Genomic DNA, 18,879 nt, shown 5'->3' with positions numbered 1-18,879 from the left:
TCCAGTCCCTCAGGGTCTTTTTATCTCCTCTTTCTTTCATAAGAGTCCCTGCACTCTGCCAAAAGTTAGGCTATGAGCCTCAGCATCTGCTTTGATGCACTGCTTGGTAGAGTCTTTCAGAGGACCTCTGTGGTAGGCTCCTGTTCTGTTTCCTACTTTCTCTCTCTTCCAATGTTTGTCCTGTTTGCCTTTCAGAGTGAGGATTTATCATCTTACCCAGGGTCCTCCTTCTTGCTTAGCTACTTTAGGAATATAGATTTCAGTATGATTATCCTTTATTATATGTCTAATATCAACTTACAAGTGAGTATATACCATGTGTGTCTTTCTGCTTCTGGGATACCTCACTCAGGATTATTTTTTCTAGATCCCACCATTTGCCTGCAAATTTCATGATTTTTTTTTTATTGTTGAGTACTATTCCATTATGTAAATGTACCACAATTTCTGTATCCATTCCTCGTTGATGGACATCTGGGCTGTTTCCAGGTTCTGGCAATTATGAATAAAGCTGCTAGCAACATGGCTGAGCAAATGTCCTTGTTAAATAATAAAATACAGTCTTTAACACTGTGCATGCTTATATGTTTACTATCGTTTCTTGGTGGATTGACCTATGTTATCATATTTTACAACATATAGTCCTTACCGTTTTTCATATCTTAGATTTTTCGCTCTGGTGTTTCATTTTGTTTCATTTTGTTGAGACAGTGTTTCTCTGTGCATCCCAGACTGTCGTGGAATTTGATGCATTGACCAGGCCTTCACCCAAGTCTCAGATATCTACTTGCTTCTGCCTCCTTGGTGCTGTAATTAAATATGTGTGCCACCATACCCAGCCATAGCCACATAACCCAGAATCTACTTGTTTGCTGTCTGCTAACCACACAGAATTCAGGGGAAATCTCCCTTTTCATCCTCTCTGAAGCACTAAGGGGCACTAGGCACTCTGGCCCCTCTTTAGTCTTTTTGCTATATTTTTCAGACCCTAGAATTTGAAGTACTTGACTACTTCCTAATTCTCACTGTAATTCTTGTACATGCTACCCTGATGTCCAAGGTGATTCATTGTTGTCCTCAAGTCATGAAGCAACAGCCCAAGTCAGTGAACTAAAAAGTAAAGAGCCACTAAAATGTGTGTGTGTGTGGGGGGGGGAGAACACCTTCCTCAACACCATGTCTCTGGTATTGTTGCTGGCGGCCTTCCTATCCTCTCTGTCCAGACATGACTTCTGGTTGACTGATTTGCAGACATCACTGAGAATTCAAAAGCCCAGACACCAGGGCCAGCAGGAGCTGGAGATGAAAAGGCTATTTGTTTTATTTTTGGAACGATTAGAAAAGAAAGTCAGACACTCAGATCTTAGGAAATAGAAACAATTTTGGAGCTGAGTGAAGACACAGATTAGGATGTTAGCAAGGAAAGATGGAAGCAGGAAGCCAGAAAGAAAGGAGAAGATATGAGAATGAGCCAAGGAGAGTCCTAAAATAGACTTAGAAACATTCATCCACACTGTAGTGAATAAACACCAAGTACCCTAGCTCAGTGATGTTAAAGTACCAATAATGGAACTCAGCTTCAAAATTTAACTCAAAGGGTCCCCCGGACGCAGTCACCAGATCATAATCTGTACATGCAGGTATGTCTGCATGTAGGGAACGTTGCTCTCCGTGATCCTGAAAAGCCTGACTGAAATGTATTCAGAGGAAAATGTATTCACATTTTAGATTGTAAATATATAAGAGAAATCCCCTGTCCATCCTGCAGTTATTTCTTCCCGGATATAGTTTAATACCATCATCATAAATAGCTATAACTCCTCCCATTGTGACTTCGGCCCGAATAAGTAATCTAACAAAAAGTGATGTGGCATGAGGACTAGTTCTGTTTTATATATATATACATTTAATACACATACAAAGACCAGAGCCTGAGTGTATAGTTTTGAAACCGTCTAGGATGTTGTTTTCCAAATAATATCAAAATATCCTTACTTTTAATAGAAATACTAAGAAGTTTATTTTTCTTTTATTAATGTTATTATTTTAAAAAACACCCAGGGAAATTAACCTTTTTTTTTTTTTTAAAGAACACATCACCTTGTTCATTTTTAAAAATTAGCTATGGACAATTGAGATCTTATAAGCATTCAAAAAATTCAAACTTTTAACTATATATTAGTTGACTAATAAACACTTCTGAGGTCATTGATATTATCTCTGTCTTGACAAAATAACGTAGCAAATGATAAAATACTGTGGGTTATGTGTAAGGTGAATGGTATGAAAAAGAGAAAATAAAACCAGTAACCTTAGTAACCTTAAGGCCGGTAACCGCGCCCCAAGCTGACCCAGATGGCAGATGTAGAGCTGGTGAGCTGGCCATCCTCCACACGCTGGCTGCACTTCGATGGCAAGATGACTCATGCAGCACTTTATGCTGAGAACCATGCAGTCACCTGGAGGACCTCTTCAGTCCTTAGTTTTCTCAGCTCACCATGTAAGTCAAACTGCCAAGTAAACGTTACACTAAATGACATCTAAGGCTGATGAACTCTAGACTGAAATGTTATGTGAACACCTACAAAGCTCGGTCTCCTGCCTATTCCAACACCAGGATTTGCTTCCCCAGCCACCACTCTCTATGAAATGAGCTGCAGATTGCTTTGCCACACTGGTTGGCCTTCGGTGATGCCTCTTCTGACATCACAAAAGCATATGTACCATCTTATTATCCTACTGTCTCCGTTACCTCAGAAATTCTCCTTTATACCTGCCCAGATTTACCCATTATCCATGGACAGAAGCTTGAGCCAATTGTTAAGTCATTCTAGTGTTTGGATATTTTGCTCACAAGGTTCCTTCTGACTGATTGTTCATGGTGATAAAATATTGTATTGCACATGAAGCATGTAGCTCCAACTATCCTGCAGAGTAGCTAATACTTAGGCTCCACCATGACTTCTGAAAACCTGGGATAATAGAGAGGCACCATCATTTGTGTCATGCCACAAGAAGCTAGCAGTGGAGAGGACATTGCTGTGTTGGTGAAGGTTCTGGCTGACATGACAGTATTTAGAAGAAGACGCATTCAACCCTAGACATTATGTTTACAATCAACAATAATGCAAATATACAAATGCAAATATACTTATCAAACCCTTTCTCATGTAAGCCTTTTTAGTTATAGGTTATATTCAAAATATCTCAAAATCATGCATTTAAAAATCTAACACAAGAAATCTGCTAAATAAAATAACATAAATCATAGTTTTGAAATATGTAAAATTAGTTTGATTGTCACATATGAAATAGCCTGGGCTTCTTTGTGCATCCAAGCATTATAGAAAGTGATTAATAAGCACAATCCCACAGTGTTATCATGAAATGGAATACTGCCTAGGGTTCCGCACATGATACATTTAATATCTGAATTATTTAGCAAACACTATATGACATAATGCAACTAATTCTAAATCCTGTGTCAGTTAACTTCAAAATTTGATGTTTTTGTTCAACAAAACTTTATGTGTATGTTGTCTCTCTATATGCAATTATTTTCTTTTGTGAAACTGGGGACCAAGGTCAGAGCCTCATGCATACTAGACAAATATTCCACCACCTAGCTATCACTCAGCCCTTTACTTCCATTACATGATACAGTAACTTCAAAGATTTTGCCTATGTTTTGTGTTTGTTTATTTGTTTGTTTGTTTTGTCTATTACAACTGGAGCAAAATAACACATAAAAGTGAGAAGCCTGTCACCTTGTGTAAGTTCTTTGTTCTGTGTAATTTGAATGATTTTCAGCTTGAGAAAAATCTAGCTTCACTTCATCAAATATCAATTGATGAGTATGGATTGATTTGCACTGAGATGTTGGCCCCCATAGGGCTCAGTTTTCCTTTGCTTTCCTCATACCTCTAACAAATTTTCCACTTCTAAAAAGAAATTATATTACTATATAGAAGGATGCCTTTGCCTTATAAATAATAATTTTGAGAACAAATAAATTTTCATTTTCAAGTTCTTAAAAAATTATTTTAATTAACATCCTTTCAATATTACAATTGTCTTTTAAAGCTTAGTGAGACCCTACCTAAAATTAATCTCCATATTACAGACTGTCTCGCAAATTACACATTTCAGTATAATGGAAGTCAACTCAATTAATTGTGGTTTTGATGACCACATAGACTTTTGATTCATTTTTTTGCCTACTTAAGGTAACCAAGATTTAAGGATTTTTTTTTTTCAGAATTTGTAAAGCATGAACAAAGGTGTTATAATTTGGATTTTAAACATAATTGAAAGATCACTGAAAAACTTTAACATCTTAAAATAATTTTATACTATAAAAACAGAAAAATAAAAGGGGGAAGGGAAAAATGGAAAAGAGTCTTCCACTTACCAGGTGTGAAATTATATCGAGCTGAGAATCCCATGGACTCTAGCTCACCGTCAGCAAAAAATTTAATCCACAGAAATCTTCCACTGGATTTTATTACAGGTGGATTCTGTTGTCCACAGAACCGTCCAATTATTGGAGAAAAGCCAAAAGGTCCATCTCGAACTTCAATGTGATCAAATTTACACTCCCAAGATGGTTCGATGGAGTACTTTTCATCAAAGTAGAGTTCAATGCACTGCCTTGGGGCAGCTGTGATGAACAGAAGAAAGCTTAGTTGTAGAAAACAGTCTTAAATCCAGAGGCAAATTTCCTGATACTGTATCAGAACCTATTTGCTTAGTGTTCCACAGAACTCTGCAGAAGTTTCATAAATGCAAAGAGAGAAGATGCTTAGTGTTGTAGGGACATGATCATTAAAGAACACCTAAAGTGATGATGCTGAGGTGAAATGGCTAACATGACACAAAACCCAGGCTAGCAATGCTGGTAACTCATGGTAGGAAATACAGGCCTGTAGGTCTCTCTTCTCATAATCTTCATTGTTCAGGTTTATGGTCATCACTCAAGTAGTGGCAATTTTGTCTTTTAATTAGATCCAAATGCATATGCAAGGTATCAGGGATAATGATTGCAGAAATAAAATGTGCTCTCATCATTCTCTATTTGCACTTTAGTAGTACTCTCTTTTACTGAACTGCAGAACAATGAACTTGCCAGATACAGGCCTTGAGAACAGCCATTTCCATGATCTCACTGCTTCAGAACCAGCAAGTCAAGCATTTGGCACATGCCTTGTTTACTAAGGCAAGGCCCTCTCCAGCTGCTGTTCACTCTCCTCGGTGTCTACACACCTACAATTTAATTCCTCTTTATGGAGGGAGAGTTTTGTTTGATTTCTGTTGTTTGCTTTTGTTTTATTTTGTTTTTATGTGCAGGCGATCGAAACCAGCGCTCGGCACAAGATAAGGAAATGTTCTGCCACTAAGCTGTATCTCCAACACTCTAAGACAATCTTGTTCAGCAAAATTTCTCTCTCAGACTGTTCATTAAAGACAAGAACCTTACTTAATTTCCCTGGTACTTATGCATAACATATGTCATAAAAGATTTTTTAAAAATTATTTGTAGTAAATTAAAATTGGTTTACCTTTAAAAATATTTCCACGGTTCTCTGAAAATTAGATGCATCTGATGGGCCTAGCAACCTTATGAATCACTATACTAATTCATAATTAATAGTCCTTCACACTCTTCCCTTTCATGACCAAAACAGTCACAACTGTGATTCCTGTTACACTCAGCCAGAATACACTATAATGGACATAAAATTGGTGGTAATATCAGTACACATATATCCAGGCCAGGAGCCACTACTTCCTTGAAGAGCTTCCTTGTTACCTGGCCTTCTCCATGGACTAACCCTTCCAAAACCTCAGGTACAGCAAATCCTGCTGCTTATGTGGTCGGAAACCATCCCAAATGCCTGATACCCATGCTCCTCTGTGCATTAAGTGTATATTGATTATCACAACCAATAACCGAAAAATTCAATTTGTACAGGCTTGGATGTTGATTATTTCTCTAGAACTGAGATATATGATAACTTAGAAATTGGAGACTTTTGTAATAAAACATGAACTTACTTCTCTCCAAGTCTAAAATTAAAAATCAATAGCAAAGAGGTCAGCTTATGTTTAAAGATTATTTTCCAAAATAGTTTTAATCTGTAAAAACAGTGCCAACTCATTATTCACTGGGGAAAAATTTATAACTCAGGCCACAGTTTATCTGGCATTAGTATATATTACAAAGGTCAGCAGCCAGAGGAGGTATGATAGAGTTGAAAGAATTTTTATTAAATGCTTAAAATTTTGAAATCCAAAAAAATAATTTAAAACTATCTGAGAAATCATGTTTTCTACACAGCCTGTGACTCTACAAATATAAAGATAATCATGTAAGAAATGCTATCTCTTTATAAACATAGCACTAAATGTATTATTTGAGTTCATTACTGCTCTACAGTATGAGCTTGGTTGGACATATGCCAGAGGAAGATTTTAAGAGAAAATAAACTACTTTAGCGTATTAGGAATTTCTTTTAGCTATATATTTCTTTTACAATATAAGGCTAAGAAAAGAAAAAGCCAGTAGTACTATCTTGTGGTAATTTATGTAACATTCAATGTGTCCTCTATAAATGTATGTCCACCTGTATCATCTACCCGGAAATAGCCATAATGCGGGAAGAAAATGGACTCATTCTTATCTTCATTTTTCTTGTGGCTTACACGCTATCCAGCATGCACAGACACATCACCCAGGGTATGCTGCTGTATGCCTATTGCAGCTCCTGCAGAATCGTGTTATACATGGATAATTAATTTTCCCTTCACTCAGCATGCTGAAATTAACTACACATAAGCCCATTTGAGAAAATTATATGAGCTAAATTTTTGGAAATAACAAAAAACTTGTTAAAAGTAAACACATTGCACAGAGTTGTTATCATTGGTGTACAAATGTGTGGTTATGATGTGGCAAATTGAATCTGTCAGAGTCCAGCTCTATAAACTCACTTTGTCTTCATCTTCAACTTGTTAGAGTCACAGCCTCTTTCATTCTATTTTGCCTAGCTGATGTTCAACTGTAACTACAGTTCCTCTAGACTTCCATCCGTCTCCCTGAGACTCTTGGGATACAGTGTCAATGCACACTCATTTAATATACACGCAGTGGACCTTCCTGATCTGTAGGAGCGCTAACAGCATCTGAAACCCATGACGAGATCTTGCTTCCCATGACTGAGAGTGTACATGTTTGTTGCTGGTGGTGATTATGTTTGTTTGTTTTGTTTTTAACCGCATCTTGTCTTGTCTTAAGCAACTGGACCTTTATTTATCCCTCTTAGTTTTGTTAGTTGTTGCTGTTACAAAATACCCTGGCCAAAGCAACCAAAATTAGAAAATGTTTATTTAACTTACAATTCCAAGTTATCCTTCATTGAGCAAGAACAGCAAGGCCACAGGAATTAGCCCTCAAACTGCTCACCTGGACAAATCTTCATCCAGGTGCTTTGCATTGTGTCAACAATCAAAAAAAATGCTCTCGTTCTCTCCAATTTTTAATTTATCTATTTCTACTGATCAAACAGTTCCTTCTAGAGATACGTTATGTGTAATTTTTCTCAAAATATGTTCACCGTGCCCCCAAACCCTGCATCTCCAAGCATTGTCTTCCCTCAATCTCTGCTGCCTCGGGCGGGGGGGGATCCTCCCTTCACTGTGTCAACCACTGTACTTATCCTGAAGTGATAAGCAGACTCGGAATTGCTTCAAGCATTAAACACATTTGGTGTTTGTCACTTTTTTGCTTGTCATAACAACTGTCCCTTGAAAGCCGACTGATTCTTGAACCTCATCCACACCTGCTCCATGACATCAATACATTATTCTCCTGCTCAGGAGGCTCCTTCTGAGACATAACAGGGAGAGAAGTCTCCTTATTTCATCCACACCAGCACATTACATTCCAGAAAAATATCCTCCAGCTTCCCTCTCTTCATGTGACTCCAGTGCACTGAGTGTCCTTCAAACCCAACAGGATGATTTCAAAATCAGATGGTGCCTGGACCTCCATCTCCAAAGAAACAGACATTCTAGGGAAAGCCCCAGAAAGCTATATTGTTAATGAGGTGAAATATCAGTGTTCTAAATACCTCCTTCTGATATTTTTATTTATATGAAACCCTCATGAATAATCTGTGTTTATATCCCATAAATATGAAGAATCAGCTTAGAACTAAAAATCCGCATATCTATCTCTCCAGTAGACACCCCCATATAAATGGAGAAATTGAGCGTGTCAATGTCTTTTAAAGCCTGTTCTCTCATCTCCCACCCCCCCCATACATTCGCATTTAAATCTCCTAAATACATCTCCCCTCCCCTCTTGGCTCTGCTGCGCCTGCCAATATATTTAGTTCAGGTATTCAGCCATCTAGTGGCTCCTTGGTCGGCGTTCTTTCCTTGAGTTGCTTTCCCATGGAAGTTTCCCCTCATTTGTGTTCTGTATTCTTTCAGTGGTACTCCATTCCCTGCAGTGACTGTATGCATTTCTAAAGGTTTGGCCCCTAGAATACATATCTTCTTTTTAGGATCATCTCTCTCTTTCCTGTCCCTCTATTTACCTTTGAAGGAGTCCTAGGTATCCCGTTTCCGACTCTCAGTATATGGTGTTCCCTAGAAAAGAGGGCTACACCTGGCTACCCATAAACCGTGGAGGATGATATCACAGTTCTCAGCCTTCCTATGTCAACTTGAAGCCCCTGATTTGCTCAGACTCCCCAAGCCTGGTTGCCAGCACCTTTTCTAGTAGCATTTCCAGCATTTTGTAAGCTGTGTGCAGTGCCTGACAGCAAATCTATCACTGAGTGGCTACAGCACCGTTTGAGTGAGTGAAGTGTCCGCAAAAGGGGTTTCTGCTCCTTTTTCTCACTTTATTTTTGAAATAAATACAGAAATAACTGAGATTATATGAGTTCTATCACAGTCAAGACTAGTAACACTTGTAAAATCACCAAAGCAATAAACAAGAAAGTGCAGCAGGCAGGCAACAACTCAGAAAATCATTTCTGAGTTACTTTTTAAATTAGATAACCCACTCTGACTTTCTTCTTCAATAATTTAGCATTTTTAAATATTGCTCATTAAAATACAAGTATTCTGAATTTCAGCAAGATATTTAATCTCTCTTTGCCTCCATTTCATAATTAACAAAATTAAAACAGCCTTTTATGAGAAATGTTTTGAAATTTAGTAATTTCTTCAGAAGTTCATGATATTTTATGATACAATTAATAAATATGTATATAAACTTTATAAAAACAATAGCTGATTTCAACATTTTCATTTTCTAGCCATCCAAACTGCCAGATGTCTGTTTTAGTTGTTTTTTTTTTTTTTTATTCTTTAAACATCTAAATTTATGTACTTTGGGTAATCTTTGATTTTTTTAATAAAACCTTTTTAAAGCAATTCTGGAGGAAGAGGGAGGTTCCTTACTTATGTGTGAAAGTAAGAATGAAATATCAGAGCAACAAAAAGCAGAGATGTTTTTAAAGGCCTGCCGTGTGTTTGTGACCCTGGCTTCTGAGTAGACACTACACAGTCACGATTTTCCCATAACTTATTCTGTAGGTATGTACACAATGTTCTATTATTTGAAACCAACACTTACAATTTAGCCTTCATCACTGGGAGGCATGCTACATATCTTAAAAGTTTCCTCCATATTTATCAGAGAGATGGCTCAAGGTTGGAGGGAAACTATTCAGAAGGGTGAATCTCTGTAAAGTGTGTTTCTCCTTCGGGTTGGAAAACAGAGGAAAGCTTCCTAAGTTAGAACCTTGATTGCCCTGAAATGCTTTCACGTCACTTGCAGATACAGAAAGCTAAATGCCATTCTCGTTACTGTTTAGAGACCATGACTAGGCTCCACCTTTACTTCTCCCATGCTTCTTGGTTGCTTGTTAACCCTGAAGAAAACACTAGCACACACACTAGAAAAACACGTTTCTCGAAATGTCCTAACTCGCCGTAGCCTATCAACTGCACAGCTGCACTGTTTGGGGTCTGCAAAAGCCACCTTCGGGTTTTGGCCTTGTTTCATGTACCAGGCCTGTGTGTGCTCATAGCCATTTCTAATAACTTCAGTAATAAGCCTGATTCTAGATTCACAGTTGTTTGTGTATTGAGAGACACTTGTGTTCAGTATCCCTGAAATCGGTTTTGTAATGTCTCTGTGCACGTCACACACTTGGGACTCTTATAAGCCTGGAGAAAGCCAGGCACTGGCTTCCCTCCCTGGCCCTGGACTTCCCTCTGCTCGTACCTTCTATGATGTAGACACACTCTCGGTCTGGGGGATATTTGCTGGGATAGTTGGGAGAAGTGAAGACACCTCCGTCTGCATGCTTTGTCCAGGTTCCACACTGCACCGACTTCTGAGTTTCCGAAGTGATTTGTTTTTCTGTAAAACAATTTTTTTAAAAGAAGAATCATCAGTATTTTATAACACAAAATAGGAAGGATATTCTCATAATATCCATTAGTAAATTAATTTTAAAATGGTCTTTTAGTCAAAGCCAGTCAATCAGATACACTATAAGCTATGCAGCTATCCTGGAATATAAAGTATATGATAAAATAGGAAAATGCAAAATAAGTAGACACCCCCATTAAAAATTTTCCCAAAGAAACACACCTGTTCCTTTCTTGGTTGCTCCAGAAGAATGGAGGATGATTAAACTTGCTATAACTGAAATAGAAAGAATAGTCAGAAATTTAGAATTCACACCAAAAATGACTAAAATCTTATAAAACTATAAGACAGTTTGCAGACAAGATGCTACCAAAATAGAATAATGTTATCATTGTAAATCCTTACAAAGGTGGCTCAGAACTTTGGAAATCTAATTCAAGAATGTTCAAAGGAACAGTTGGGACTCCCCTAAGGGACCTCACTTTCTATTTAGATTGGAGGATACCCAAACTCTCCAAAACTTGAGACAATGTTGCACTCTGAAAATGTTCCGTAGACTGCAGTGAGGTATCAAGATCTCAGTGAAGGACCCTTCCCTAACAGCTGTGTGGGTGTCTTCAGAGGAAAAGAAGGGCCATGACCAAAAGGAAGAGCAAATAAAGAGCCAAATCCCCATGATTCAGCCCAACATAGAGCCAAGAAGCTTGGATTTTAGTACATAAACAGTCCAGCAAAGCTCATGACATGTGGAGAGGGAAAGCAAAAGGAAACAGATTAAAGAGGATTGGTGCAGGTTTCATTTTTTTTTTTTTTTTTTTTTTTTGTGCTAGTTTAACATTTGCTTGTTTGGCTCAAAAATTTAACGAAACTACAAACTAGCCCTGTTTGTGACATTCTCCAGCCACAAAATGTATCATTTCTAACTTGAACTGTGTTTCTATATTGAATATAATCCAGAAGAACACAACAATTTTGAGAAAGGGGGCTTCTAGAAGCGTCCACAGTCAGTTCAGGGTCAGAGACTCTGGTGCATCCCTGAGCAATAAATCTGTAATGCCACTACAACCTAAACTTCTGTTTACTTCTTCACTCAGTAATGTCTAGAAAACCTGATACTAGAAGAGTGTTAGAAACATCTACTCTTGGTAATAACTAACATTTCTTCTGTTTCGTTTTTAATATTTATTTTGACCAATTACATAAAAGATCCTCTTTTGCACATTTCAACCTAAAACTAATTTAGGAAAAGGAAGTGGAGAAATAATTCAGTCATTTTATCTAAAGAACATCACAGGTGCTTAAGTATCTATGCATAAAGATTATTCTTAGAAAAAAAAATGATCTGGGTCTTGACATTAAGTTTTGAGGAATTCTAAACTGCACTACTTTTCACTTTGGCCAGGTCATCCATCTAGTCTTAGGACTCAAAGATTGATTCCCCCCCCCCTCTGTGTGTGTGTGTGTGTGTGTGTGTGTGTGTGTGTCCCCGTGTGTGTAGATCTATCTTTCCTAACTTGCAGTCATTCTAATCCCCCTCCACCACCACAGGCATGCGGAGGCTCCAGGCATACCTCAGTGCTCATTTGGCCTTCTTACCCAGCTTTTGCTATTTTGATGTATTCTGTGCAGTGCTGAACTCCTGGATTAAGTAAATCTCTTAGCTGAGGGTGGCACAGGTTTAACCACCAGCCCTTGCTTCAAAACGTGGCATTCTCAACACACATTTTCTGACATTGCCTTTAATGACTTCTGAACCTCTTTGTCTCCACTCCTCTCCACCTAACCCCCAGGGCTGGCCACACTCCGAAGCAAAACTAGCGCTATAGGGGACAGAGGCTGGCATGCACTCTTCCTAAAGCCCGTGGGTTCCGGTGTACACCAGCTTACCTGGGGAATGAAAGGAAGGCCCTTTAACCCCTGCACCCCACCAAGGAGGATTCTTCCCTCTTGCTTAGCAAGAATCAGCCCCGCTGCCTCCCTCTTCCCACCTGCGTCCTGTCTGGGGCCAGCGTCTCCTGCACGTGTCCACTCTTTAACTCCACGCTCCTCTGGCCCACCCCAGCTCCTGCCTATGGTATGGAGAGAAGGTTTTCCCTGACCAACTCTGAGGTCCAGCGCAGCTCAGCGCGCCGCCCCCGCCAGGCTGTATGATGCTGCAGTACGGAAAGTTTACATCTGCCCCAGACTCCAAGGGACTGCGGGGTCTGGCTGGAGCGCTTGGCAGGGCTTTTCCAGGCGCATGGGTCCAAGAGGCGAGGTGGCAGCACCCCGGGACGGACTGGCGCGCTGGAGAGGTACTCACTGTGAAACAAACTGCGTCCATAGATCATGTCTGTGCGTTACACCAGAGGCTCCAATCTCCACTAATTCCATTTAGAAACGGGGAGATTTCGGTGGTAGGGAAAGGATGGAGTCCAGAGATTGTAAATACGCAAACCACGGGCAAAATACAGTGGGGTGAAGCGAGAGAGGGAAGAAAGCGATCGGAACTGGTCTGCCTTCCGCCCTTGGCTGCCTCTCGCCCTCCTTTGCTCTCTCACCGCCGCGAAGCCAGCATCTCCACCATGACGCTCGCATCACACCCGGGCGCCGATCGCCACCATGAGCACCGCCGCCGGCAGCGCCCTCCTCCTCTGCATCATCGCCGCCGCCGCAGCTGTCAGGAGGACGCGGCGGGCAGTCGGCGCGCGGGCGGCGGCAGGCGCGGGGCGAGCCCCGGGGCGCCCGAAGCCGGGACCCGCTCTGGGCCGGGCAGCGGCAGCAGGCGCAGGGCGGGGGCCGGTCCGGATCGACGGCAGCAGCTGGGCGGGCGACAGCGCAGGCGGCGTCAGGGGCTCGCTCAGTCGCCAGTCTCATCCACCAGGAGCACCAGGTCCGAGCAGCGTCGCCGGGAGGATGTCCAGCCGCAGCCCTCCTCTCGCCAGCCTTTGGGGGTCTTCTGCTGAGGCATTGAAAGCCGGAGGCAGGGTTCCGTCATGGGCTCGTCGGGCTGCTGCGCGCCACCTCTGCGATCTCGCAGGAAAAGGAGCCCAAGGGTGGGCGTCTGGGGGCGGGGAAGGGCTCAAGGGTGGTGGAGGGGAACACGGGGGTGGCTCAAGGGGGAGGGGTAGCGAGGGAGGGGAAGATCGGGAATATGGCAGAGTTACCAAGTGAGCGCCTTAGTCATAGCTCGGGTTTGCATGACCCTCCAGGAAGCCCGGAGCTTGGGTGAGACCGGGCAGCTGAGCACAGCCCGTGCCCCCAGGGCTGGTGCGCGGCGGAATGGGGCGGCGGCGACAGCAAGGACATCACAGCGGCTTGGTTTGTGGGGGATGGGGAGGGGGTGAGGACCAGCCTGGGCTCCTTCACTCAGCCAGCTCAGGCAGAAGGGGCTCTACCGAGGAGCTCCCCGAATTGCCCACTGCCTCTCAGCGGAGTGTGCAAGGCGTGGGAGGGGGAGGGGCCATCAGGAGAAAATGCCTCTCGAGTTGGGCTTTTCACTTTTTAAAGGTTAGAAATGGCTCTGTCTCCCGTCCCACCAACTGGCGCTTTCTAGTCCCCTCTCTTCTAGGGGGTGAAGGCGTCACCTTTTAGCCAGTTAGTCTAAGAGCGGAGGCCCGGGCGCTGGAAGGAAAGAGGAAAGCCGTAAAAGTTTCACGCTTAATCACTGGAGGACACTCGCCAGAGAACCCCCCAAACTGCTCCTGCAAAGACGCAGTCCCTTGAAATGTACCTTTCTCGGAAAAATACTCACAGTCTTTCAAAAACAAACACTGATCACCCCAACCTGATACACACACACACACACAACCGCGCGCGCTGCTCGCGCAACTCATAGGAGAAAGAAGTCGCCGGCCAAACAGCAGGAAAATACGAATAGATGAATGCGAAATCACAGTAAACACGAGGCAGCGCAGCGAGGCTGGGGGCTGGAATACGCGGCCCTGGGGAGTCCCTCCTCCCCTGACAGTACAGGCACCTCCTTCCACCCCTGCCCAGAAAGCTGGTGTCCTGCACGGCCTTCCAGGCGACTGCTGCCCCGGCCTCAGCTGGCCACAGCGGAGCAAGCTGGGCAACCACGGTCCAGCCCCAGGGGTGAGCGACCCCCCCACCCAGGCGCCCCCTGCACTAACGCGCAGACTGTGCCCAGCTGGGGATCAGATCACAGCAGTGAGGGAAGGAGGGTGGGAAGAACAGAGCGGCAGACAGCTAACAGAGTCATGAGGCTGCTAAGACAAGGGTCCCCTCAGAGAAGGCCAGGAAGCGGGCCTTACTATGGGAAAGGAGACTGCTCCAGAAGCAGCGCTGCAGAGGCGCACCTGCTGCTGAGGCTGGAGACAGGGCGTGCGTGCCTGTGGGGGTGTCTGCCGGGGAGTGTCCACACTGACCGTGTCCACAGGGTCCCAGAGTGGAGCTGGAAAGGGTGGGATGAGGCTCCCTGGGGTGCAGAATAATGAGTGACTCCAATCGAGAGAGAACCAACACCACCCAAAGGCAAGCTTCCTATCCCTGGGTATTCAGGAACGTAGGTCTTGAATGGTGGGGTAAATTGACTAAACAGCCCATTTACTCTAGGTGAGCAGGTGTGTCCAAGGAGACAAAAGTGCTAGAGGGAGAATTAAAGAGCAAACAAACATGGAGAGAAAAAAGAGGGAGTAGATAGGAGAGGAAACAAGGAGGAAAGAGGAAGGAGAGTGAGGAAGGGAATGAAGGAGAGAAGAGAGTACTGTTTGTTCATCAGCTAACCAATTTCTCGTGAAGCCAGGCCTGTAAGAGGAGCTATGAGCTTGAAAAAGGGAAAGCTGTGCCCACTGATGCTGCGAGCTGGTGAGTCCCTAGCACACACCGACTCGATACAGCCTACTGCAGAATGTCCTATGGAAGTCATGTAACCCATATGTGATTCTTGTGCCAATATGGGGTTGGGAATGGGAGTGGGGAGAGCATTAGAGACAGGAGAAATGAGGAAGAAGTCCCCCAACTGTGAAGAAATAAAAGGCACCTTGCAACTGTGGTGAGAGTGACAAAGAATGCTTGGGAGATCAGCTTCCTGGAGAAGGGTCACCTTTAGAGCAGAGGGTGGAATTTTTGACAAACAGCTGGTGGCTTGAGATCACAGTTGTGTGTGGAATTCACAACGATGGAAACATTTGAAGCAGTTTTAGAGAATTTTCAACTACAAATTGAATACAGGAAAAAAAAAAGATTTGATTGTACACTAAAATCCAACCCCAAGTACTCTCTTGTTTCCTGTGTGTCTAGTATGTTTGTACAGTCTACGGAGTCTTCACAGAGGTGCTCCCAGCCAGGTGGTCCTCCTATCAGAAAACAGGGGCACACCACAGACTACACATGCAAAGGTCCATCACAGGGAATTCAGAGAGGAAATCCCAGAAAGAAAAGGAGAGAGAAGAAAAGCGGGTGGGACCCTAACCTTTGCTCATGCCTTAGTTCTAAGCAAAGTCCTCCCAGTGGCCTGCCTGGTTGTCAGTACCTTGCGAGCATGAGTAAGGCTGAGCACCTTTGCATTGGCTCTAGCCTGGGTGCTGAGGAGTGAGTATGCACTTCTGACCCTACCACCACCTGGAGAGAACCCTCACCCAGGGACTCTCCCCTGAAAGCAGGGCTATTGCCCCCCTCTGCTGGACAGCCCAGGCTGCACGGTCTTCCTTTTCCTCGGCAATCTCATTCTTTGTCCTTTTGCACTCCCGCACACTTGCTGTCCGCCTTCTCCCATGTCCCACTGCCTTCACAAGCTGCCTCTCATTCTACGGAGTCCTCCAGTGACCACGTGCTGAGCAACGCTGCCTCCCTGGCAGGAGCCCAGAGGCTCTTCCTGTCTTAAAGTTATGGGGAAATATTCAGCTTCCCTAAGGGAGTCTATGAATACATATTCGCACCTTACATAGAGGGCTTATTTTGAAAGGAACACCTGATAAACGGATATCTTTTAGAGCTCAGGATGCTACTCCGCCATGATTACAAAAGATTAGCATTAAAACAGTGAATAGTACTGGGAATAGTAAAGAGTTAAAGCTTACTGGACCTAAATAAGTATAGCTTCCACCGGCATAACAATAAAATGGTAAGAAAGATTCCCAAATCCCAACCAAGTGGGGGGTACCTTCAATTTAAATGCAAAGGTTTGACAGCATGCACATAATCCACTACCCTCCCCCCACTCCTGCCCACTCCTGCGCCTCTCTCCTTAATCCCCTCTACTTCAGTGGAACAAGCTGCTGCGGGTTGCCCTGCTGTTGGAAGGGTTGATGCTACAAGAAGTAAAATAGTGTTCTGGACAAGCTATGCACGTGCGGGTTTGTTTTCCTTATTAACTCATCAGTGTTCAAACAGTAACTACATTAGTTCATCCTCTCATTACAGTGACAAAGCACCTGGAAAGTCACTGTAAGGACATGTGTACTCGGTCCCAGAGTAGGACTAAAACCCACCAGTGGAGGCTGGTCACATGTCACCCCTCACAGGGAAGCAGAGATGACTCAGCTCACTCCCTCTTCTCCCCTCTGCTCACCTCAGAGTAATTGAGAATAACGCCCCTCTCACTCAGAGTGGGTCTCTTTTGGAAGGACTCATTTCTGTTCAGTGTATGAAAGGATCCATCTTGGTGGGAAGTCCTGGTTGTAGGAGCGCCAGGCAAAGTGGCAAGTCAGCTTGCAAGGACAGGAAGCAGAAAGAAGTCAATGCTGACAGCTGGCTCATCCCACTTCATTTATTCAGTCCCTCTGCCAACCAAGGTCCTGGGGTCGGTCCTTCTCAGTGACATCTCGGTGGAAATCCCTAATGTATGTTATCCAGAAGTGTAATGCCCAATTAAGGTTCTGACACTACGGTTCAGTCTAACTGTAAGGATCTGTGACAGGATTCCCAGTCCTCAGTAGGAGAGTAACCTTGTGGCTTCTTCAGCACTGGGGTCTAGGAGACAGGGCTGGCTGAAAGGCAACTCCAGCCAACCCCTTGTTCTTCACTCCTGTCTTCAGGTTCCCTCATGTTTGAGTACCTGTCCTGACCTTCTTCAGTGACAAACAACTATGTGTAACCATAAGCCAAATGAACCCTTTCCTCCTCAAGTTGCTTTACTCATGGTATTTCATCACAGCAATAGTAACTCCAAGACAAATCACTTCTTAAGGAAAACTGGCAAGATGGCTTTTCCAGTAAAGATGTTTTCTGTGTAAGCCTAGCGACCCAAGTTCAACCCCAGGAGCCTGCATAAAGGTAGGAGAGAACCAACTTCACAAAATTGTTTTCCTTGCCCACGAGTGTGCCATGGCAGGCACTGTGGAACATCTGCACACACAAGAACTAATTAAGTATGTGAGTAACATGATTTCAGCACTGTAGAGTGAGAATGTAAACCCAGCCGCTAAGAAGGCTGGGGCACAAGAGTCTGGGGTGCCTAGACTACATACTGAGTTCAAGACCATGCTACCGGGCAACTAGGAGAGCTGTTGTGTTAAAAACAAGATTAGCAAGAATTGTTCCTGTAGCTCAATGACAGAGCAGTTACCAGGATACATGGGACTTGGATGCCAAGCTCAAGTATTGGGAAAGAGCCAAGCATGCAAACAAGAGCCATGTAATCAAGGATGGGGGCAGGGGCTTAAAGGAAAAGTGGAGTTGGAGAGGGTTAACAAAAATTAATATATATGTAAGCCGTATGAAACCCAGTGGTTTGTAAGCTAATTACATGTAAATATTGCTTAACTATGTGTACATATATACATACGTGCACACATATGCATTCATGTGCACACACACTTATGAAACAGTGTTGCTCCAGGGTCACCGGTTACTGAATGAAAATCTCAGATCCGGGCCTGGGTTATCGGCCATCAGTTGTTAGTCAAAGGCATACATGCTCTTGTTTCCATTGCTCTTTGTCTTCCATCCCAGGCAGTTGTCAGGGTTCTTTTGTGAAGCTACCACTCACTATGACTTGAGGACACAAGGAAATAAGGCTTGAAATGACTGGGAATCTCTTCCTGCTGGTCAACATTCACAGTTCTAGAAGGTATTGGGAAGCTGGTAATCTTGTGAAGGACTAAATCCTTTCGTTACAACACTGACTCACAACACTGAGGCGACAGGCAAGGTGAGGCCCCTGGTAGCACAGCAAAAGTGTTCAGGAAGTTAACCAATTGCTCCTTTGGCTGGATTATGAGTGAAGCCTTTTCCATCAGGGTGATTTAATACCTGCCACTATAAAGATAATAAAGCAAAGCAAAACAAAACAACAACAAAAACCAACCATGCCTGTAGAAGCGATAGGCCTAGAGGAGAACCTATGGCGGTTACTTTCCTAACTGGTCATGTAGGCAAGTTGCCTTCCACATGCTGACATTTCTGTCTGTAGATGTGTGTTCCTCCCCACACTTTTGCTCAGGGATGTGTCTCATTCCAGTGAGCAGTGGTTAGCGCAGAGCGGC

The 18,879-nt window shown here is 43.2% G+C and overlaps 1 protein-coding gene across 2 annotated transcripts in view; it reads right to left on the bottom strand.

Annotated features, from left to right (window-relative positions):
- Neto1 (neuropilin and tolloid like 1) overlaps positions 1-13,082 on the bottom strand; it is a 118,743-nt gene extending 105,661 nt beyond the window's left edge. For both annotated transcript variants that reach the window (XM_055598775.1, XM_055598774.1), the window contains exons 1-4: positions 12,756-13,082; positions 10,676-10,729; positions 10,304-10,441; positions 4,412-4,660 (exon numbers count right to left, since the gene is read on the bottom strand). In XM_055598775.1, coding sequence (XP_055454750.1) covers positions 4,412-4,660; positions 10,304-10,441; positions 10,676-10,729; positions 12,756-12,783 — 469 coding nt within the window. In that variant the 5' untranslated portion in view covers positions 12,784-13,082. The remainder of the gene's footprint in view (positions 1-4,411; positions 4,661-10,303; positions 10,442-10,675; positions 10,730-12,755) is intronic.
- Positions 13,083-18,879: the final 5,797 nt, after the last annotated feature.

The sequence above is a fragment of the Psammomys obesus genome, unplaced genomic scaffold (genome assembly GCF_907164565.1).
Source record: "Psammomys obesus unplaced genomic scaffold, mPsaObe1.curated_primary_1811, whole genome shotgun sequence".
In the NCBI taxonomy this organism is placed as follows: Eukaryota; Metazoa; Chordata; class Mammalia; order Rodentia; family Muridae; genus Psammomys; species Psammomys obesus.
Note: the sequence above shows the minus strand (reverse complement) of the source record. Positions and strands in the feature narration are given on the sequence as shown.